Source organism: Ixodes scapularis, unplaced genomic scaffold, assembly GCF_016920785.2.
Source record: "Ixodes scapularis isolate PalLabHiFi unplaced genomic scaffold, ASM1692078v2 PGA_scaffold9__187_contigs__length_104089568, whole genome shotgun sequence".
Lineage (NCBI taxonomy): Eukaryota > Metazoa > Arthropoda > Arachnida > Ixodida > Ixodidae > Ixodes > Ixodes scapularis.
Window position 1 is genome coordinate 9518198 of NW_024609884.1, and position 23377 is coordinate 9541574.

Here is a 23377-nt window from a genome sequence, read left to right on the forward strand (position 1 = left end):
GGAATAAAATAAATTTACGCGAAATCAACGTTGTTTAGTTTATTTATCCTATTTTGAGAGTTCATACAGCATTTGGAAGTATTAAGTTCTTGAAAGCTGTAAAACGGTAACATCAGCGCAGGCAGCACATAATAATGCTTTAAAGTTGATAATGCAACGAATACAAGCATACAATCTATACAATCATTACGGCGATCAGAGCATTGGCAGATTTGATAATCGCCCCGTCAGAAATATCAATTAATTTTGTAGAGCAGCCTACGCGGTGCGTCGTCATTTTCTACGCTGTCCCGACGAGAGTGACTCGGGAAGCGCAGCATTCGGGCAGCTAAAGCAGCTAAAGGGCAGATAAAACGCAGATAAACAGGCTCGCGAAAACGCCGGGCGAGACAGACCGCGACCAGACAACCCTGATCGCTGCAGCAGCGTTCCCAAGTTGCTGTTCCGCGGAGCTGGACGCGGCGTTTAGTTGTTGCCAATCCGGCTTTGAGGCGTATTAGCGCAAGTAGCGTTCGCAATATCAGTTGGGAGGCGTTTAATTCGAGCTGAACGAGCCCCGATTCGCACGCCTTCGAGCGAGCCGAGTTCAAGATGCCTGCGGTTCGAGGGGACGGCATCCGCGGGCTGGCGGTCTTCATATCCGATATCCGAAACTGCAAGAGCAAGGAGGCGGAGATCAAGCGCATCAACAAGGAGCTCGCCAACATTCGTTCCAAGTTCAAAGGGGACAAGACGTTGGACGGCTACCAGAAAAAGAAGTACGTATGTAAGCTCCTTTTCATTTTCTTGCTGGGCCACGACATCGACTTCGGCCACATGGAAGCCGTCAACCTTCTCAGCTCGAACAAATACTCCGAGAAGCAGATCGGCTACCTGTTCATTTCGGTGCTGCTAAACGAGAACAGCGAGCTGATGCGGCTCATTATCCAGTCGATCAAGAACGATCTGTGCGCTCGTAACCCGATTCACGTGAACCTGGCCCTGCAGTGCATCGCCAACATCGGCAGCCGCGAGATGGCCGAGACGTTCGGCGGCGAAATCCCCAAGTTGCTGGTGTCCGGCGACACCATCGACGTCGTGAAGCAGAGCGCGGCGCTGTGCCTGCTGCGGCTGCTGCGTACGCTGCCGGACATCACGCCCAGCGGCGAGTGGACGTCGCGCATCATCCACCTGCTCAACGACCAGCACATGGGCGTCGTCACGGCCGCCGTGAGCCTCATCGACGCCCTGGTCAAGAAGAACCCGGACGAGTACAAGGGCTGCGTGTCCCTGGCTGTGTCCCGGCTCAGCCGCATCGTGACGGCCTCGTACACGGACCTGCAGGACTACACGTACTACTTCGTGCCGGCGCCTTGGCTGAGCATGAAGCTGCTGCGTCTGCTTCAGAACTACCCGCCTCCCGACGACCCGGGCGTCCGGGGCCGCCTCAACGAGTGCCTGGAGACGATCCTGAACAAGGCTCAGGAGCCGCCCAAGTCCAAGAAGGTGCAGCACTCGAACGCGAAGAACGCCGTGCTCTTCGAGGCCATCTCGCTCATCATCCACATGGACCGGCTTGGCGCCGTCATCGAGCCCAACCTGCTGGTGCGGGCCTGCAACCAGCTCGGCCAGTTTTTACAGCATCGGGAGACCAATCTGAGATACCTGGCCCTGGAAAGCCTCTGCCTGCTGGCCACCTCGGAGTTCTCTCACGAGGCCGTGAAAAAGCACCAGGAGACTGTCGTGAACGCCCTCAAGACGGAGCGCGACGTGAGCGTGCGCCAGCGCGCCGTCGACCTGCTCTACGCCATGTGCGACAAGTCTAATGCCGAAGAGATCGTCGCCGAGATGCTGGCCTACCTCGAGACGGCCGACTATTCCATCCGCGAAGAAATGGTGCTCAAGGTGGCTATTCTGGCCGAGAAGTATGCCTCAGACTACACCTGGTATGTGGATGTGATCCTCAACCTGATCAGAATCGCAGGTGACTATGTTAGTGAAGAGGTCTGGTACCGTGTGATCCAGATAGTCATCAACAGAGAGGATGTTCAAGGATATGCCGCAAAGACTGTCTTTGAAGCCCTCCAGGCACCTGCCTGCCACGAGAACATGGTCAAAGTGGCTGGCTACATTCTGGGAGAGTTTGGGAACTTGATTGCGGGAGACCAGCGCTCCAGTCCACTAATCCAGTTTCAGCTGTTGCATTCCAAGTATCATCTGTGTTCTGCCAGCACCAGGGCACTTCTCCTGACCACCTATGTCAAGTTCATCAACCTTTTTCCCGAGATAAAAATGGATATCCAGAACATCCTCCGCAGCAACAGCAACATCCGTTGCGCCGACTCTGAATTGCAGCAGCGGGCCGTCGAATACCTGAACCTGAGTCAAATTGCTTCGCCAGATGTACTCGCCACTGTGCTTGAAGAAATGCCTCCATTCCCAGAGCGGGAGTCTTCCATCTTGGCCATCCTAAAGCGCAAAAAGCCGGGCATGACTGAGGGGATTAATGCGAGCAACAAGGAGAACCTGCGTGCTGCCCCACTCCTTGCAGACGGCGCAGCAACCAACAGGGCAGCGCCAGCAACCATGGACCTCTTGGGACTCTCCTTAGAACCAGCAGCACTGGCCGGCCAGCCAGCACCCACAAATGGCACCACTGCATGCCTCGTGGATGTGTTTGAGGACTCTTCTTCTGGAATCCAGGGAGGCACTGCTGTAGTGGTCTCCAATGAGGAAGGTCTCAAGAAGTTTGTCTGCAAGCACAACGGCATCCTCTTTGAGAATGACCTGTTGCAGATTGGAGTCAAGGCAGAGTTCAGGCAGAACCTCGGGCGTGTGGGCCTCTTCTACGGCAACAAGACTGTCTCCCAGTTCCAGAGCTTTCTGCCCAACGTCACCAGCGACAGCGCTGCTCTCAGCATCCAAGTCAAGCCAGTTGAGCCTGCCATCGAGGCGGGGGCACAAGTGGAACAAATGGTCAACGTAGAATGCGTAAATGACTTCCCGGAGGCACCAGGCTTGGTGGTTCAGTTTGTCTACTGCGGAGTGCAGCAAAAGTTTACACTCCGACTTCCGGTATTCCTCAACAAGTTTTTGGAGCCCACAGCCATGAACTCAGAGTCCTTCTTCTCGCGCTGGAAGAACCTCAGTAGCCCGGGACAGGAGGAGCAGAAGATCTTCAAGGCCCGATTCCCCATGGAAAATGAGAGCATTCGTTCCAAGCTGTCTGGCTTTGGAATGCAGCTCCTCGACGGGATCGACCCCAACCCTGAGAACTTCGTCTGCGCTGGCATCATCCACACCCGTGGTATGCAGATTGGGTCCCTGCTGCGGTTGGAGCCCAATCGCCAAGCACAGATGTACAGACTGACCATTCGAAGCAGCAAGGATGGCGTCTCCAAAGTCCTGGCAGACCTGCTGCAGGAGCACTTCTAGACAAGCCAGGTTTTCCCAGCCTGCAATTGCTTGTCGTTTACCCTACCCTGAGAGAGACTGCGCTCCCACGTTATGAAATGTACTTAAGGTACCCTGGTGTTGGAGATTTTTTTCTGTGTGTGTGCTTGTTTATTACCAGATGTTAGCTCTTGTACTGTCGTTCCTCTGTACTTAGCTGCAGAAACTATTGCATCTTTTTTTTTTTTTTTTTTTTTTCTGCCTTTAAACCTTGCATTGAGAATGCTTGCTCTGGCAGAGTATTGATTGCAAAGCGAGTTTAGGGGAGTTGCCCGAGTACAGAAATTACAGTTTGTCACATGATTTCTCAAACTAGTCATATGGAGAGGAGTCTCGATACCACTTGGCACTGCAAAGTTCTTTAGCTCGGGATGTAACCCATTAAGGATACTTGAGATTCGCAAAGGGAATGGCCTTAAAGGCCTTCTTTTTTGTGTTGTCTGTCCTCTTTACGATCAGTTGTGATATCTAATATTTTTGAGGTTTTCGTCAGTTGCCCAGTCTTTTTTGTCACATCTGTCCTTCAGTTTTATGATGGATTGTTTGGCTCATTTTGTGTACCTTGTCCGAAAGAGAATTCGTGGCTTCGCGACGAAGGAAGTTGCCATAGGCTAGAACGCACAGTTTTGAGCTGCCCGGGTAGGTTCCTTGCACAAAGGCCGAGTCGCGAGAAACTGGCATGCATTGCATCAAACCGTGAAATACCAGCTGGTTGTGCATTGTATTTTTGTAATATAAGTTATTCAGATTGTGCATTGCCCACTCTCGAGAGAGAATGTTTCAAAAATTGCTCCCTGTGCTCGGCTGAATTGACATTGGCTTTACATCGTCGAGACCTGCAAACATTCCATGCTTCATGTAGTAGCGGTGTTCTAATGCTACAAGTTGAGTGTGCTTTATGAGGTTCTTCGCTGGCAAATAAAACTCCTTGATGTAATCATTTACCCTACAACCATCTTAGTGGTGCAATGGCGATTCCTGCGGCATCAATGTTGTAAGATGTACCAGTACCAAACTGTGGTTGCTCCTCATGCCAACAAGAACGCAATTCAAGCAGCAGAACAAATAGTCTGTGCTCCAAGCGATCATTTGACAACCAACATGGAGCAGCCATGTGCAAATTTACACTTGCTAGGTTTGCAATGTAGTTTCCACAGTCCCACACTACTGATGATTGCTTCTACTGTGAAAATGTTGATGCTGTATGGCTATACTTACTGCCAACGCAAGCATGTAGAAGGATGCATCGAACTACGGCACTGCCCAACCAGTTTGATTAGTGCTTGCTGGATTGGAATTTGCTTCATACACTGCTAAGTCACGAGCTTGCACACGAGGCTTGGCCCTGGCCATTTGCCCTGCATTATACTCTGGGACAACTTTTCTTGGCAGGGCAGTCAAAGGTATGGGTCCACATGCACTTTCTCCTTTTGAGCGCTGTTTAAAGCTGAACCCGCACACTCTTCCTCTTCTCGGAAATGCCAAGAGAAGTTGTCCCAGAGTATTGCGATGGCGTTTAAAGGCCAACAATGCTGAAATTTCTACTGCCAAATAAAATTTGGTGAGCCCTGGGGGTCAAAATATTGGCCATAGAAAGCTATAACATCAGTAGAGAACCCTACATTATTTTGAATGCTGTCGGTATTAGTGTCACAATTGCCCAAGCATTGCATGCTTTGTGGGACGGACTGCTATTCTATAGTCAATGGTGTTCTGCTTGTTGACCTGTGTTCTTCTTGCCTTATCATTACAAGGATGACTCCATTCATTGGGAAGCAAACTCCTCGTTTGGCCCAATGCTCAATGTAAGGTTGAATAGCCAATAAATACTTCACAAGTTGCATCTCTCGTTCCCGTTACAGAAATCAAGTTCACTGCCAAAACCTATACAGAAACTCAAGTAAAGTTTCTTTAGGTTGCACTAGCTCCCTTCCAATAGACCGCTTGCAAAATATGCAGGGTCCTCCACGTGCCGGGAGGTATTTAGGGAATCTGTTCTGCAGAACTGGTTACAGCCACGTAAGCAAGTATGAGTGCACCAGATGTTCCCACAATTGATTGCCATGCTGCCTTCTGGGATTTTTGCAAATGGTATATCGTTCCAAGTGCTTAAAATATCAGTCTGTTCAATATGAGCATGATAAGCCTCTCCAGAATTCTGCTTCTATCATCTGCAGGGCTGATAAGTGTCCACACACCTACCTTGAGATTGATAAAACAAAAGCATTCAGACAACTCATGCACTTCTTTATTCTGTTGAAAGGAGTTGTCACAGATTGTGGCAGATAAGTTTCACCCTATCTGCTATACCTGGTGCTTGCATCAACCAATACTCCACGTAAGGGAAGAAACCTGACTGCAACAGGGAAATTTGTAAAAAAAAATGAAAAATATATAGCATTTTTTTTCAAAACACACTAATTATTACTGCTCCTCACTTCAAAGAGGACAGAATACAAAAGTGTTGAGCTGTTGTATTTTGTACCTTGACAGCTAAAAAAAAAAAATAATCTGAGACTTGGTATCTAGGCTGCCCTGGCAGCAAATATCGCTCTCCTACACTAGCAGGGCAAAATGCAAGTACAAAATGTACCCCCCAAAAAATTTACACATTTTTTTTTTATCGCAAAAATAAACTATGCATTGCCGAACGCTCATTCTCTGCCCAGATGTAGCGCTAACGGTCCACACCAGATGCCCAGCTTCAGCACTAGCCGTTATTTTATTCATAAGTTGCAAGTGATTTTCTTAAATGTTCAATGGGAAAATGGCAGCCAACAGAGCTCTCAAATACATGGAGCTCTATGGCGTGTACCTGAAAATGGGCTCATATTTCCTATTGAAATTTGAAGAGAAAATAACTTGCAACTTTTGAACACTAACAGATAGTGCTGAAACTTTGGTATCTGGTTTGAACTGCTAGCGCTACATTTGGCTGAAGGATGAGCGTTCGGCGATGCAGTTTATTTTTGCAATAAAAAAAAGTCGATTTCTTTATTTTTTTTTTTTTGGGGGGGGGGGGGGGGGCTGTACTTTTGTACCGAGACATTAAATATTAAATATGGCTTTTTAGGGCTTATACAAATAGTGGCAATAAAAGGTACTACAACATTGGAAACTAGAATTCTCAGTTACGAGGACAAGGCATTCTGGTGACAAAGGGTGCCTCCTAAAGCTGACCGAGGCAGTGTGCTAACAAGAAAACCAAAGTATTCCCTCTCCCACACACAGATGGCAAAAGGACAAAACACAGCCACGCGCTTTGACCTCCATTTCTTGCTGGTGACCATGGTAAATGGCTGCAACAGTGACATGAACCACCGCGCACAGTTCTTTGCAAGACCCTCGTAGTCATGCTAAATATTTTCAGGGTTATTCACAACATACTTCATACATACATAATATGTTACTAGCATCAATATAATTATGTTTGCCTACCTTTGAAGTCATAACACTAACTGGGTCTGATTATGCTAACTGGTCTTTGGAAATGTTTGTAAGTGCTCACAAATGTTCAGCACTTATGTGGAGTAAGTTTAACCAGTGCACCAATATGCAATTGCAACCATTCATGATTTCTGTTGTGCGGCTCACTGCCAAACTCGCAGCAGAAAACAGAAACTGCTACGAAACATATTCACAGAAATACTATAGCTGGGACTAGGCACATCTGCTTGGAAGCCCATCAGGCAAGATAGAGGATTCCATATCAAAACACCACCCGAATCATTCAAAAGGTTTAACAGGGATGGCTTACACAACTAAAACAAGCTGAGAATTCAATTCCACCTCTGGAGTTACCACTGCTCAATTTTTTGAACAGCACGGGCCAGCCCAGATGAAATGTCTTCCTTTGATGCGAGCCATACTTGATGCAACAAGGTCAGGCCAACACATCTTATTGCAGATCTACATCCTATACTTAGTATCCACACTAGAGACCCTCATACCCTCACAGTCGCTTCGTGGCCACTTGGTTACTTTCCAATCCCATTTGTTATGGAATTAATTGCTTAACAATTCCTCCTCAACCGTTAATATAAACTGCCTTGGCTGCTCAACAGAGAGCAGGAAACCAAGTCTTAATTAAATCACTCCTATAGTATTTAGTTATCTTTGAGTAAAATACCTAGCACAACAGCGGTCAAGGAATGCCTATTGAAACTAACAAGGTCAGTGTTAACGAGTCACCAATGTGATCATAACAGAAAAAAATATCTCAAACAAAAGACAGCAGACCCTGCTTCTTTACATCCCTTGGAGCAAGTGCCAAAGAAACTCAGATTGCCTCTAGTATCCACCAAAAGCCCCCGTGTCAAGGACCATCCGGTGACAGACACTAGCCATGTGATGGCACGCTAGGCATCAAAATCTAACTAAGCCGACCATTCAGATCACCGCATATCATCGCCCCCTGCATTCGCTTCACTGTCGGTTGCTTCTTGCGACGGCTGAGATTCTTCCTTTGACCCATCGGCCCTGAAAAGTAATTGAATAAACATTTTTATGATGAAGTACGAGTACAACACACACCTTTTAATTCCATACTGGTTTGCATTTCAGTTTCATTGGGTGCAGCACGGAAAGGGGCCAAGAGAGGCTCCACGCAAGAAATTAGCTGCTTAAAAAAAATCTAACAGCCACAGATTCACCATTTTTTACATCTTGCAATGTTCCTACACTTGCGAATGTTGGCTCTCTGTGCCATGCCAGTGAAACTGTGTTAACAATACCTGCCGCTCTGCAATTCTCTCAAGCACTGCACTGTTCACGTAGGGTGACCACCTTCCAGCTAGCGAAATGCGGGACACGCTGACCCGGGGGGGGGGGGGGGGGGGGGGGGAGTAAGAAATGGACAATATTATCACAACTGCGACAACTGGAAAAAAAAAAAAAAAGGAACACCATTGGAGGAAATCTATTAACATGCACACACAGTTAATATCCTGTGCTGTCAGGAAGCATATTATGCACCTAATGGCAATTAAGCTCTAATTTTCACTCCAGGCGATATACTCTCTTTAAATTTAATGTCAAATATTTTACTAAATCTATAAATTGATAACAAAAATTGACTGCAGCAGAACTCAATGCATCAAATGAAAATAAAAAACAAACAAAAAAAACAATCAATCTTTTTTGGCATACTGTTTCCTGTCGATGCTTGTTTTTACCAACGTGCTCCTACACAAATTTTGAGTTTTATGTTCTTCTTCAACCGTTGTGAGTGGCAAGCTTTTTGCCTTGTCTTCACTGAAAAAAAAAAAAAAGCTTTCCAAAAAAACCCTCTCGCATTGAAAAAGCATGATATGAAAATAATTACAATAATTGATATTTCAACTTTTGGCAAGCGATCTTCTCTTGCAATATTTTTCCACCAAGGGGAGACGCACAGCGGCGCATGCGCGTCGGTTCTCCTGCAAGAACGAAGGTCACTTCCCCCAATGCTTAGTTAGAAAATGCTGTACCATCGCAATGCACACAATTTGCCATGGACCTCCGCACTTCTCCATGCCCCATTGTTTGGCAGCGAAACGAGTTGCACAGTGAATTTTACGACAATGCGAAATGCGGGACATTTTGAAGATTTCGGTATTTCTTGTGGGACGCAGGACACAAGCCCTCAATGCAGGACAGTCCCATGAGTCGGGTGGTCACCCTATGTTCACTGGAAGGAGGGCAGACAGTGTCCCCTAAGTGGCAACCATGGGATCATTAAGACATCTACAGCATCACGCGCCTCGGGGTCCTTCTACCACCGGAAGAATTTTGTAAAGTATTTTGGGTTTTCCTATAACAATTTTGGTCTCAGCTTGCTCCAAGTATATGAGCATCGGAATAATTTTTCAGGAGCCTCCGTTGCCCCTTTGGCTGTCTGCAGTGCTGCCCCAGGAGGGGCAGCATCCCAGTTTGGGAGCCCCTGGCATAGACAAAGTGCAGTAATGACTCGAACGAGACAAAACTCCAAACTAAACAAAGCAGACAAAGAGGTCGTAATTATTCTATGTTAACCTGCAATGGCAAACAATGGGTGCACTCAGTCATTCGATCCTTGCAATCCCAACTGTTAATGTTCAAGTCTTTTTAGAGAAAAACAACAACACAGCTCAACTTCAGAGCTCGTGGAACTTCTCACGAGGCAACACTTCGTAAGTAAGTCGCTAAAACAAAGCTGAACAGAAAAAATGCAACTTAAAGGTGCACTGAAGACGTTTCCGAGATCATCTATTCTTGGTGAAAACTTATCTTACGGGCTCCAAACATCCTAAAAATCTAAAAATTATGGTTGTGCGAAGTCTATTTCCCTACTAAAAATATGATCAGTTTCTGCCACGCCCTTTTCTGAGCGGAAATATCTGGAACACAGCATCCAGCCAAGGCGCCAGCGGCGCCTCTGCTGCCAGCGCTTTTGCTTGCAATTGGTTGACGCGCACCCGTCGTCATGCCGCTGGCACTTCCGCCGAGTTCTGTGCTCCAGATTTTTCCGCTCAGAGAGGGGCGTGGCCCAAACTTCAATCACATTTTTAGTAGGGAAATAGATGTTGCACGAGCATAATTTTTCGATTTCTGGGATGCTAAGATCCCATCGAATAAGTCATCACCAAAACCTGACAATCTCAGAAACGTCTTTAGAGCACTTTTAAAGAGAGGGATTTTGACTGGCAAAAGACAATATGACCGAGCAAACTGTGACAGAACAAGTCTTGTGGCACTGCAAATGCACATTATGCTCGCACATTAGCGAATGAGATTTCTGTTGCTCTCAGCTTACGGGCCAATCGAATTCCCAACTGGCACCGACGGTAAACCCTCAGAAAAGCGGCAGTAACAAAAGGCTGGACAAGCAACAGATGTGCACCGAAAGATAGAGCCCGCCCGTAACAACACACAACAAGCCAGGCCCAACGAGGGACCAAGAATGGCATTGACGGCATTTGCCTTACATGGAAGAGAGGGTGAGGTTCAGGGTGTGCAGACCAAAGGCGTGTGACGAGGAATACTGGGGCCTGTCTCTCGAGAGTTGCGCATTGGCCCAGCTGGCTAGTGAGCACTCGAGCCTGAGGATGTCCAGGCAGACAGGCAGAAAAAAAGACGACGACTCAGCACATAAACAGGAGCCGGCAAACAGCGGTGGGAAGAGAGCAGCAGGGAAAGGAAATCGACGCTCAATGCTACAACTCGAGACAAGAATGAAGGAGCGGGAACTCGCCTCATAGGAGGAAACACACTACTGTCCATTGACAGAAACATGCTATTGTCTTCTTAATCAGGAGGTAGTAATAACCAACCAGCCTTTCGTAGGTGTCTTAGCTAGTCAATCTCGTGTCCAGTTGGGGAATTTTTGTCGTGAAACTACACCAGGTCCGAAACATGAGACACTTCATTCTTGCCCGACTGTTTCCACATAGAAAACAAACCTCGGCCTCCCCACCATTCAGAGAGCTCCGCCTTAATGTTCATTCCACATTGATAAGAGACCCCGTGCAAACAAGCATCTCAGAATATGCCCGACGCTACTGCCTCATCGTTCACCAAAGAGCTATAGTACTAAGGAAGCGGGAAAAGGAACTGGTGTGCTTTCGCATATTCCATTTTACAAGTGTCACTGACAAAACATTTAGATGCTCGAAATTATGAAAAGGCTTGCATGGACTGGAGTTTCGTCGTGCCAACATTTCTATGCCTAAACAGCACTTTGGTATATACAAAGCCATTCCTAAGCAGGATCAACCCAAGTCTTACACATGGTCTTGCTGATCTGGCTAAAGGGCACATATTTATTTTCTTTTAACTCCGCTATTTGCTCTTTGTTGCGCGGGTTAAAACGTGGTAGCCACAGTGCGCAAATTGCCTTCAAACACTTCGTGTTCTGAACCAGACGGCGGGCTTCGCAGTATTTGCAAGATAAAATCTATGCACTATTTTTGGAAAGTGGTCTCTTATGCCACTGTTACACATAATTCACTCTTATGATGAAAGAATGATGCGTAAAAATTCAGAATATATATCCAGACTGTAAGTATGCCAGGGCTACACAACAGATGGTGCCACCGAGTTTATTGGCAGACAAAAAAGGGTGAATAGTCAACTACTTTTATATGCTCTATATTTTTTGGTCTGTACAAGTTCAAACGAGCAGTATCACATCGGACACACCAATATCTTGTTAAAAAAAGGCACGAAAAAAAATTTTAAAACAAATTAAACGATTAGCAAAGAGCACCTGGTGGATGTCGCTAAAGCCTCGTTTGTAGTGCCCGTCTAAGTCCTCGACAGGTAGTGACGATGACTGTCTCGCCAAAAACTATACATGCTTTGAGCCTGAGGTCCTCACGACAGCTCTACGGCCAGCACGAGAGATGACGGGAGGGAGGAACTCCCCACTCAACGGGACTCTCTTCTATGTGTCCCAGACGTTTCTATTCTCCCTCTACAAGATTATAAAGATTAATCCGTCACTCAAAATTCAAACAAAATCAGCTTTGCGGTTAGTTGCAGTGTGGCCCAAGCTATGGCGTGCTTCGATCGCTTGGGTGGCTGGAACGGCTAGGTCATCCCGACAACGTAAGCCTCGCCGCAGCTTTGCTCCTCCCGAGACAGACCACGTCACAACTGCGTCGGATGTGACGTGCTCCCCGCTGGGTGCTCTCCGAGCGCTTGCCAGAGTGGGCCGTTTAAACGAAAAATGCAGCCATCAGGGTCAAAATGAACATGCGATTGTCATTTACGAATATTGTGGATCACATTCAACCTATTTCTGAACACGACGGGTATATTTCGACTTTCGCTGAAGTTTCCCTTTAAATTATAACCAGACTAGAGGTGAAAATTTTGCAGGAACAGACTAGCAATTAGTGAAGCCAGGTCACTGCAGTTTCTTGTGGTTTGCCAAACTTTGCCGAAATTGAGTTGCTAAGAGCTTATTTCTTTGACATTCTCCATGTGGTTAAACTGCTCAGTCTTTCTATGTGAAAATCCAAGGGTGTCAGGATGCTAAAACATGCGGTACAACCGTGGGCCACAGTATGCATTCTCGTACAGTTGCAGGAGCAGACATACAAGAATACTCTCGCTCCTGCAGATGATACCCTCAATCTTCTCTCCTCCTTGACGCCACAAAATGACACCCTCCACTAGTCCTTTTTTCCCTGCCTCTCGGCCAGCGTTTGCCTCAACAAGAATTCCTCTGTCATCAGCCATCCGAAGAAACAGGAAATAGGGGCCACCCACTTGAGAGCTTTGACGAGGACGCCCTGCTGCAGGCGCAGGGACTCCAACTCTGCCCGCAACACTTCGATTTCCGTGTCCCGTTCTTGAAGCTGCTGGCTCAGCCGATACACTTTCTCCTCGAGATTTTCACACAGGGCCTGCACGACACGACTTGCCATCAAGCATGGGTTTCACTTCATCATAATAATAATAATAATAATTTTATTTGCACTTCCAAGGGCGCAGGTGGCGGTGTGCTGGGCTGAACAGATAGGTGAGAACCCTTACGCGGAGCGCCTGTCAGCCCACCACCACCTGCGGGAAAAAAAACAAAAAAAAACAGTAACTTAAAAAGAATAAATAATAATCATAGAACGCAATGACGAGCTCACTTGCACCTAGCCTGCCACGCAATACAGGCGATTGTGCTAGGCACGTGCTTATTGATGACCAGTTTTATAAAGAAGGGAAAAGGGCAACCTGTTGACATGCCTTACTTGGCTCGTCCTACTCTCTACCAGTGGAGTAGCTAGGAATTATTTTTGCGGGGCAGGGGGGTAGGGTAATGCGCAGGTATATTATAGAGTCAATTGCATTTCGAGGTGGGGCTTCAGCCCCATAAGCCTCCCATGGATATGTGCCTCTGCTATCTACCTATGCACACATCAAGACGGTGCAAACTTTACAGACACTAGAAGAGAGAGCAACAGAATTATAAACATGTCATTGAAAGATGCAAGTGGAGCTGTGATTAGAGTAAAGAAAGTTCACAAGCACCATCACTTCTTTCGCTTTAGTTGCAAAAGTGACTAAAGCAAAAGGTGGCAACAGCTAGTCTGCTCGGTACACTGTCTATATATAGATATTTCCTGGCATACCCTGCTTTCCTCAATGGTGTCCAGGGGTTCTGGAGGATCGTCCAAGCAGAAGAACTCTCGCACTGGAGAGCTGAAAGAGAGTCAAAGCTTCTTGTACAATCGTCCCCAGGTTCAGACATGCATTGAAAACCCACAAAGAAAAGTCATGACATAGAGATTATATTTGTAATGGTCACTATGCAAGCACAGAATTTCCATCCTTCAGTTTTCCTGGTTCAATGGTTTTTTTCTTCTTATTTGCTTCACAACGTTTTCACGTCAGAACACCCTCACATTCCTGGCCGCCAGCAAGCCAGTAGCCATATGAATCCTTACAATCACAGCAATGTTACTCTACACTGCCAAAACGTTTCTCGCAGCTGCCACAGCACAGTTTCAGACCGATAAGCTTGGCAGGAGATGTAGGAGCCTTTGATCTGGAACTGCTTGAACTACAAGGAGACGAAGGGATAGAGACGTTCCTGCGGTCTCAAGGAAGTGCAGTATTCTGGCGGCAGCTGCCGGAAACAAGGTGGTATCCCCACGTCAAGCTCGCGAGCCAGAAACTCCTCTCCATATTTGGAGCAACATACTGCTGCGAGGCTCTGTTCGCAACAATGAAGGCGGTGAAGTCAAAACAGAGCGCGACCCTTACGGACGACCACCTGACTGAGCTGCTCCGGAGCGCAACGACGTCGTTTCAGCCAGACTTCAAGGGGCTTGCTTCACGAATGGGGAAGTCCAACACAGACACACAATGAGCAACCGCTGCATCAGTGGAATTCACTGTGCCCGCAGCCCAAATGAATGAAATAAACAAACCTGCCACGTCCCCTTTTGACCGCGGCTCTTCACTCGACTGTTTTAGAACGCAGCTCTTAGGCGCCCGTTTCCGGCGTGAGCGGCGTCGGCGTAACTGCGTGTTGCATTATGGGTAGTTTCCCATAATGACATCACGAGGGTTGCCCTCGCGAGGGTTACGAGGGTTATTAGAGTCACCCTCACATAACCCCACCTGAGGTCACGTGACCTCAGGGAGTCACCTATCCCTCAGTACCCTTCCATCCTCCTCCTCAAGAGCTGCGCTCTAATCCGGCATTCAAAAGAGTTGTAAACGGCTTTCATTTTTTTTTTTATGACCCTTTGCATATGTTTCTTGGGGGCGGGGGCAAACTTTTGTCTACAGCCTGGACAAAAGTTGCCCCCCCCCTCTCCGCGGCTCTTAGAAGTTTTGTGGTTTTGTTTGTGGCTCTTAGGCCGGGTCACCATGGCCACCCCTGGTTTAGACACAACCACCTAGAGGACAAGGCCTGTGCGTTTCCTCCTCTAAACGTCACCACTAGCAGATCCCCTCAGCGCTCCCTAGGTGGCCTAAATGAGTACCATCGTCAGCGACATCATCTGCTCCATCACCTGCTTCAATGGTCATGCTCAGAACGAGCTCACATTAATAGGTTGCTTAGACCGGCAATCTCGATGGTGTCGCACAAGCTCACATTAATAGACTGCTAAGACCTGATGGTGTCACACGGCTCGCTATCAGCTCGCGCTCAGCAGTGGCGCACACAGCTATGGCCGCCAGTGGATACGACATAGCTGTAACGTGACCCCTACCCACATCAAGCTTCGAGGTGTTTGCCGCTTGAGACGGGTCGGGGATCTACTAACCAAACGTCATGCGCAGGCCTTGTCTTGGAGGTGGTATTGTTTAGACACACACCAAATATAACCAAAGTCATGCATAATCAAAAGCACACACTCAATATATAAAAAAAAAATATATATATATATATATATATATATATATATGATACCCATTATTTGTGGCTTCTGAAAGCTGCAAATACACTGATTGAAAAAAATAAAGAAAAAAAAGTTGCACAGCCACGTGATTTTTGGCAACTTTTTCCTCCACTTAGTGTCAAATGTGTTCAACACTAAGTGGCTAAAAAAACAATGCGCGCGCAAGGCCTCACCCACCCGTCCTACACCCGAGACGTCTGCTGCATCCTGTTTGCCCATTGAGCCGCTGTGACCGAGATACGGCTCCCCCAAGATCTCCTTTGTCCCCATCGTGGGTTATTTTCTGCACCGTCGATAGAAAGAAACCATCTTCCCTCTCTGCTCGGCCAGAAGGAAGAGAGAGAGGGTACCAAATCCATTTACTCTCGAACCGATTTCACTAAAATGCTGTTGCTTTTCCTGGGAAAATTCATTTTGTGACTTGGCATTCTAGCCAGGCGCTTAAAAAAATGTTTTTGGGGAGTCCCATGTCCCCTTAAAGTAATACTGCAATAGCCTGTTTAGATGATGTATTGTCTAAACAAACTAAAAAAAAAACAAAAAAGACTATAGTGCCTATTTTATTGTCTAAATGTCAACCACAATCTAGCCACACCACTGAGACACTAATTTTTTGTTTGAAATGACACCAAAACATTATATTTAAAAGGAATAAATTGAATGTTGTTACATCACCCTGGACTTGAAAGCAGCGCCACTCCGCGTAAGTACTGCGGCAAGTTGCGTGCATGCGAGCCCCGTCATACTTTGCCGAACCGGATTTCTCTTCTCTCCCATGCCTATTCAACTCCTGCAGGGAGCAGCAACTAAAATGGCCAGGTTGCAATGCGTGTCGGGAGCTCCCGGGATGCATCACCTTTGTGACGTAATGTTTTCTTTCACTGCATGGTTGTGACCTTCGCCACTTGGTGGCGTCAAATCAATGCATTACCACCTGGTCACTTTAGCTGCCCCTCCCCGCAGGAGTTGAATAGGCGTGGGAGAGAAGGGAAATCCGGTTTGGTCAAATTCGACAGGGCTCACACGCACACAGCTTGCCGCCATACTTCCGCGGAGCGGTGCTGCTTCTAGGTTCGGAGTGACGTAAAGACATCCGGTTTATTTCTTCTAAATAATGTTTTGGTGTCTTTTCGAGCAAACAGTTGGTGTCTCCTTGGTGTGGTCAGAATATGGTTGACACTTAAAGGGGCACTGACACATCAAAATAATATTTTTTTTTATTATCCGAAACGATTGAAAACGATGCCGGGACATTACCCTCAAAATTTGAAATTTGGGAATTCAGTATTTGTGAAGTAAAAAACCAATTTCCAAATGCCGAATTCGAAGTTTCCGCGCGATCGGCACCGGTGCCTTGACGTCAAATATTGCGGAGTCCTGAGAGTCCACTTTCTTTCACGACTCCCTGCTGTTGCCATGGCGACCCAAAGTGAGGAGGAAAGGAGCGAGCGCCGGCGTTGCGACGGACCGGTTTTGAGCGGTGTCGCCTGTTTTCCGTTGGAGGATACAAATCCAGGAGACGGCACCACAACAAACTCCCGATTTTTGGTATTTCAAAAAGAAGGGCCGTAGTGTGTTCGCAATTGCGCTAAAAAACATGTTTTAGGATTGCCGTTATTAAATGTTATAAAGATGTCGCCTACAAAGCTTCTAAATTTCATGATTCTTGACGTCACGAATCAAAAGAAGCGAGGAGGCGATGGCGGGAGAATCAAACGCCAAAAAAAAAAAAAAGGCGTGCGCGCGCACAAGAAAATTTGTTTTCGCGATGCGCTTTTTTTGGCGTGTCTATGACTGCAACTTGCATCGTTTTAGACAATAAAAATAAATATGACCTTTGGGGTGTCAGTGCCCCTTTAAGGCCCGGCCCGTTCACACACTTGAGTTCGGCTCCGACCGACTGAGACAAGACCGAGTTTTAAGCCTTTAAGGCTTACGACCGGCAGCATTGCTGCGCATCCGGTTGGAAGACGTCCTAAGAGGCTTCGAAACCAGTCTTGTCTCAGTCGGTCGGAGTCTAACGCAAGCGTGTGAACGCACCTTTAGACAATAGGCACTAGAATTTTGTTTGAGTATCTCTTTAAAAGCGAAACAGTGTAAAATCTCAACACTAACCTTTTGCTGATGTCCCTGTGACCCATGATGTTCTTGACAAACGCCTGAAGCCCCAGGAGCCGGTCCTCAAGGAACATGGGGTCAAAGTTGTTCCCGAACCAGCGCTTTGGGGGCAATGAGAGCTGGAGTCCCGGGAACAGGGGCTTCAACTTTTTGTTTTTCCACATTCCAGGGCACCGAGAGAGGGGTGGAAACAAATTAGATCAAAATCCAAACTCTCTGGGAGGAAGAAATATAACGGTATTTGCGGAGAGCTGACCTTTTTGCTGAGGCGTCCAAAGTCTGTGTACCTCCTGAAGACGAACCAGTAGCGACCACTCTCGACATGCTCCACCCTGATTTTGAAGACCTTAGAAGAAAAATGAGACAGCTTGACTCCTTTCTTGACCATTAAAGGTGGTTGTGCACAGAATTTACTAGCAAGAACACTGCAGGCAGAGCCACTGAGCCTCTCCAATCGCAGCACAAGCAAACCGAGACAGGCATTAAGGTTACAAAGTCAGACATGAAGCAGATGGCATTAGCACTGCCAAAGATTCAGGACCCAAGCCTTCATCTGACCAAGAGGAACTCTAACAGACACAAATTCCTGGAATCCTCGCTCAGCATGGCATGCGCAACATGGCACTTTGCGGAGGGCATCCAGGAAAGGAAGCACAAGTGACGATTGTTTTCGTCAAGGACTAACAATAAATTCTGCAAATGCGACCCCAAGGCAAACGCATGCCTTACAGGGAGCGACCCTGCAAAGCCTGGCATGGTTGCCACCGACATCGCGGCACTTCTGGATGCCAGCTCACCGTGAACCTTGCTCTCTCTTCCATGACTTCATAGCCGATGATGGGAGTGTTGTACTCTGGGACGATGACAACATTCTCCTCCTCCACGTCACAGAGGTGCTCACGCCCATTGGACACATCGCCAGAGTCGCTGCTCACGCTGCTCAGAGACTCCCGCCTGTCCTGCTTCAGGTACATGTAGCGGCCAACCTGGGCTAGGCTCTGGCCCGTTAGCTCATCGGTCGCTGAGGTGCCGTCCCTCTCCACTTCCACTGTACGCAGCACGGGGGAATGGGACACCTCTGCTTCGGAGGCCATCTTCTGGCCAATCTGAAAACCAAGTACACGCTGAGCTACAAACTACAACCTGTTTGTCGGCTCACGGGTGATAAAGGAAAGGACGTGTCCGGTGCTGGCTGAAACTAGACAAACCCTTTTGTCAAGTGCATTGCCCAGATAGTGTATTTATCGCCATTCCGTGTTCGCTGTCACGACCATCCAGCAACTGATTATCCCAAGACATATTTTTCGCGCTTGTTGGCTGTCGCCAGGGCACAATGGCTCGTTGGCATGGCAGAGACGGCACAAAGCTTTTTCTGCCCAATCGACGCCCAAACCTATCTTTTCCAACGCATGACATAACAATACGTAGTTACCAACCGAGTGGGCATCAGCGCCACTAGCTGTGTCGTCGTTAGTGACAACAAATGGTACGTGCACGAAAAACAGGTCGTCGGAGTCTGCACGGCACTCTTACCGAAACAAGTGATATTATGCAAGCTGACTCCTCGTAAGCACAAATGCAGCTCCGCTGTTGGCCTTGAACTCAATGTCACGTATGCGTGACCGAAAACTTAGCGGTGTGAACAGATTACAGTAAAACACTGGGAACAAAACAGACTTAAAAGTGGCCGCTATCTATCTCTGCTCGACAAAAACATCACATTGCGAAAACAGAAGCCGCACAGTCACAGTCAATGCGCTTCAATCTGTGTCGCAAGCTACCACGACCCGTGCACAGCCGTGAACTTTGACAGCACGCTCATTTCGATGAAACGTAGACATTAGATTTCCTCTTACCGCAAATCTTGGCAGACTTCGATTTTCGTTTATAACGCTCACACCGAGATCATAGTCCTAGTACTTAAGGACGGCGGAGAAAGCTTAAAAGAAAAAACGCAAAACAATAACTAACCACACCTTAGAAACAAATGTAAACAATATAATACAGAGCAAAGTAGGCTTACGAAAACTAGAAACTACCATAGCCACAAAAGTGTATCACGTGACGTAGAGGGCGCCCCTCATTGGCCGAATGTGTTTAAAATGTTCCTGTTCCCGTTGTTTCGCCGTTGCAAAACGCGAACGTGATACGCAAGCATGCTAGTTGTCTGCATCTGGCATCTGGCCCGCCTCTGCTCCGACTCGAATGCCTCGGTGCTCCAGTTACCTGAACGGCTTGCAACGATTTTCCTCCTTAATACAATTCGCAACAAACACTACTCGGAATTTATTCGATAGCGACGAGCTTCATATCATACACCCCAGTGAACGTCCGTGCATTTATAAAAATAAAACTTATTTTATGTATTTAGACACCGGAAAGAATAAACACAAATTCGGGACGCAAACAGACAATACAACTGAGTTGTATCGTCTGTTTGCGTCCCGAATTTGTTTATTCTTTCCGGTGTCTAAGTATTTACCAACACGCTCGTTTTTCAATGTTATTTTATGTCCGGCGTTTTAAAACGCCAAAGTCGGTGCAAGTATGCCGCAGTGCAGCTGCGGACGTATGACTGTATGATCAGACAAATCATGGCATACGTAGGGGCATTAGAGACAAGGGTCGAATAGGAGAGCACATTGCAACATCTCCGCTTCCTCTACTCCCCTCCCCCCCCCCCCCCCTTGCTTTATGGCGCAGGATTGCCAAACACCGCGAGGCCTGCCCTTCCCACTTTCCCTCTTCCTCAAAATGGAATTTTCCGCAATCGATTTATGGGAAGTTCCTCGCACAGCGTGTTCCAGTTCACACACCATCAGCAAAAAAAGAAGCTCGAAACAGTTCCACTCCAGCCAACATAGACCGACACAATACGCAGCCCGACACGAGCGAGCGGCTCGTGGCTTCATTCATTCGAATCAACCAGGGCAAGAGAAGGAAATAAACAAACACACACATTCAATTTATTTATGAAGCGATGCGCCCCGTTTTTCGTTTCAAACACATGGGAGGCCAAACAAACGCACTTAAGCCAAAAATGCGCTATCGTACGCTTTGAATAAGGTAAGCCAACTGCTCGAGGATCACATAGGGGTGCACAATTGCTAGAAGTCCTTGATGAGATGGGATTTCAGTGGGCCTAGAACGAAAAAGAGTCCCTGGACGAACTGTCTAACGAATGAGGCGCTTTTGTCTTGCCAACCACGTTCTCCTGGAGTCTCCGGACGGCTTCTTGGATGAGTGTGCCTTGCCGCAGGAGATCCTGCAACATTTCGTAAGGATCCTTGTCGGCGTCCTGGTGGTGGTTCGCGCACGTTCGCCGCACAACGTCTTTGGGCACCGCAGACACAACACCACCGGCCTCAGTTCGTTTTGGTATCAGGTAGGGAGAGTACCTCGGATGCCGCTGCTGGCCGCAAACGTGGCAAGGCTGCTGTTGCGACTTGAGCTTCAGGTTCTCTTTGATGGCGGACACAAGGTCTTCAACTTCGGCCGTTTTTCCCAAGACGGTCGAATTTCCTGGCGACAGGACACTCTCAACGACGAGGATGTTTCCATTCCTGGGCATTGTACGCGTATCTGCGATTTTGGACGGTACAAGCCGGGTCCCACTCAGGCAAAAGAGCACGCTTTCACCAGACCGATACAAACCACGTCAAATCTTTGTTTTGGAAAGATGCCTGCGTGCCCCTCCCCTGCTGTCGAGCGCGCGCGTCAAAATGTAGTTCACAGCAGACATGGCCTCACTGCTCTTGCCAAAGCGCTTTGCGTAATTTTGGGACGCGAATACAAAAGAACAGCCTACAATAACGCGCCAATTTGCCACGAATATAATGTATAATGTGTGTATACAAACATGTAAATAAACACACTTCCCTAATACGGCGAAGTGACACTCCGGGTGCGACGTAAACTGTCGGTCATATCCATGGCCTAATCACGCAGGGCTTCCGTGGAGCCCTTGCCACTTCCCCCTTTCTCAGCGAGGAAATGCGTGGCAGCCTTCGCCCTGCTTGGCCCTCTTCTCCGCCACACGTGAGAAGCTTCATAGATTATAGGGAAGATGGCGCTACGGGCACCGACAGAGACAGCCGAGCCAGCTTCGTTCGATTTCCTGCGCTTGCACCCTTGCACTCGCGTCGAAGTCTTTCGGCGCTACATTTGAACTTAGTTGAACTCACGGTGTTTGAACTTCACTGATTTGACTTGGATGTAGAACAAGAAGCGTTATTTTGTCACATAAAAGGTCGGTGTTATTGCTTATTGGTGGTAGTTGTTTTTCCATCGTATAAGGCCAGACCAGCCCAGCCAGAACGCCGGACATGTTTGAGCGCGAGAACGTCGCGATGGGACTAGCTACATATTTCCTGAGCCTTCGTGCCCTTGCGACCTGTGAGGTTAACATGTCTGGGGAGGGGAGTGTGGGTTCGGTGCGCGCATAAATCACTGCGTCGTAGGACACATGCAATCAACATGCGTATCAAAAAAAAAAAAAAAAAAGAATTCGTCGTACGACTTGAGTGCTCGCGTCGAGCAAACGAAGCGTTCTGCAGGTCTGTCGGTTTGTTAATTGCCAAATGCTGTTGGCTAAATGTACGGCTTACAGTGACGACGTCACACCAGCGGCCATTCTGGTAGCTTCGCTGCTGAGCGCGCACTTTCTGCGGCAAACGTTCCACGCCACCGAATATGCCTCCTGCGTTGCCCAGTGGACGCTGCGAAAAGGGACTTCTTAGGACTGGTTTTGGGTAGTACAAACTTGGGCGTCTCAAATTGCCACACATGTTAAGGCTTACCTGCTCTGATGCGGACCGCGAGATCACGAAGAAAATAAAAAGAAAGAAAAAATCGACCGCCGTCGAAACACACGTTAATGCTAACTTTAAATGTTCCAAAGTAAAAAAGAAAAAAGAAGCAGAATAGAACGCGTTGAGACGTCAGATGTTTTGACCCAAGCAGCAGACATAGTCCTCCGGATATCCTCAGGGACATCTGTGCTGCTAGGGTACCCTAGCGGTAGAGTCATGAATCTCTTACTTTCGAGTGTCTTGTGGCATTGAATCTAACCGATTTCGGACGACGAAGGGTGTCTTTCTGTACTTCGACACTACACAGAATAAAAAAAAGTTATGCGAAGCCAGGCACGTAGCCAGAAAGAACAAGGGGGGGGGGGGGCATGCCCCCCCCCCCCCCTCCCCCTCCCCGGGGGACGAACTACTTTTCATGTTTCTTGGGACAGGGATTTGGAGGGGAAGGATTATTGACCTGACGGCACATCTGCTTCAGTTTGAATTTGAACTTGAAGACGACTCCTACGTCGAAACGTGAGGCGATCGCCTTGAGGCGATGTGAAGTGTTCTGCGTGTACGGAATGACCTCGAATTGTTTTCGGCGGGGTCGGGGTGTAGAGGGAGGTGTGTTGGAGGAGGTAATAAGCCACTTTAGAGTATTTGTCAGATCCTTCCCCTCCAAATCTTTGTCCCAAGAAACATGAAAAGCAATTCGTCTCTTGCCGGAGAGAGGGAATCTATTCCATTCCTTTCTCTTGCGGGGGAGAATATATCGGGCAAACGGGCCGGTGCCTAAATGACCGCCTGAGAGAGCACTTCCGAGAGGTCGCCGATCCCAGCGAGGAAACGGTGCACCCGATTGCAGCACATCGTCGCATATGCGGAGGATGTGAGCCAAGGTTCAAAAAAACGCGCGTGCTCGGGCGCCGTCCTCAGGGATTCGGCAGGGAAGTTATCGAATCTTTTCCGATAAAAAAACTCCGGGGTCAATGTCTCTTCCCCCTCGTTAGCCCTCCCTGATAGAGAGATAGATTATCTGAGCCAAGAGCTGTCCGGGGTGATTAGATGACCTCGGTGAGCGGCCCGACCCCAACGGGTCCACGCACCCAGCCGCCTCTTCCACCCGCCCTTCCTTCCTCTTACTTCCCCCCTCTGCCTCTGCCC

At 47.8% G+C, this 23377-nt stretch overlaps 3 protein-coding genes across 5 annotated transcripts; 1 reads left to right on the forward strand and 2 right to left on the reverse strand.

Annotated features, from left to right (window-relative positions):
* Positions 1 to 61: 61 nt before the first annotated feature.
* LOC8050471 (AP-2 complex subunit alpha) lies at positions 62 to 5275 on the forward strand. The gene has a single exon (XM_002433707.5). It carries the CDS (start codon positions 592 to 594, stop codon positions 3412 to 3414), a length of 2823 nt encoding a protein of 940 aa, XP_002433752.1. The 5' UTR covers positions 62 to 591; the 3' UTR covers positions 3415 to 5275.
* Positions 5276 to 5658: 383 nt separating this feature from the next.
* LOC8050473 (sorting nexin-16) lies at positions 5659 to 19754 on the reverse strand. 3 transcript variants are annotated; one of them, XM_029984514.4, is made up of 8 exons: positions 19277 to 19754; positions 18218 to 18526; positions 17677 to 17766; positions 17418 to 17566; positions 13521 to 13590; positions 12664 to 12800; positions 10377 to 10490; positions 5659 to 7911 (listed from the first exon to the last, which is right to left on the reverse strand). In XM_029984514.4, exons 2-8 carry the CDS (start codon positions 18512 to 18514, stop codon positions 7827 to 7829), a joined length of 942 nt encoding a protein of 313 aa, XP_029840374.1. In that variant the 5' UTR covers positions 18515 to 18526; positions 19277 to 19754; the 3' UTR covers positions 5659 to 7826. The 3 variants fall into 3 exon arrangements, with proteins under 3 accessions (XP_029840374.1, XP_029840375.1, XP_002433754.2); XM_029984515.4 differs by lacking the exon at positions 19277 to 19754 and adding an exon at positions 18954 to 19250; XM_002433709.5 differs by lacking the exon at positions 10377 to 10490 and having other exon boundaries at positions 19277 to 19479.
* A 610-nt stretch (positions 19755 to 20364) lies between these two features.
* On the reverse strand, positions 20365 to 21449 carry LOC8050474 (GSK-3-binding protein). The gene has a single exon (XM_002433710.5). It carries the CDS (start codon positions 20989 to 20991, stop codon positions 20563 to 20565), a length of 429 nt encoding a protein of 142 aa, XP_002433755.1. The 5' UTR covers positions 20992 to 21449; the 3' UTR covers positions 20365 to 20562.
* Positions 21450 to 23377: the final 1928 nt, after the last annotated feature.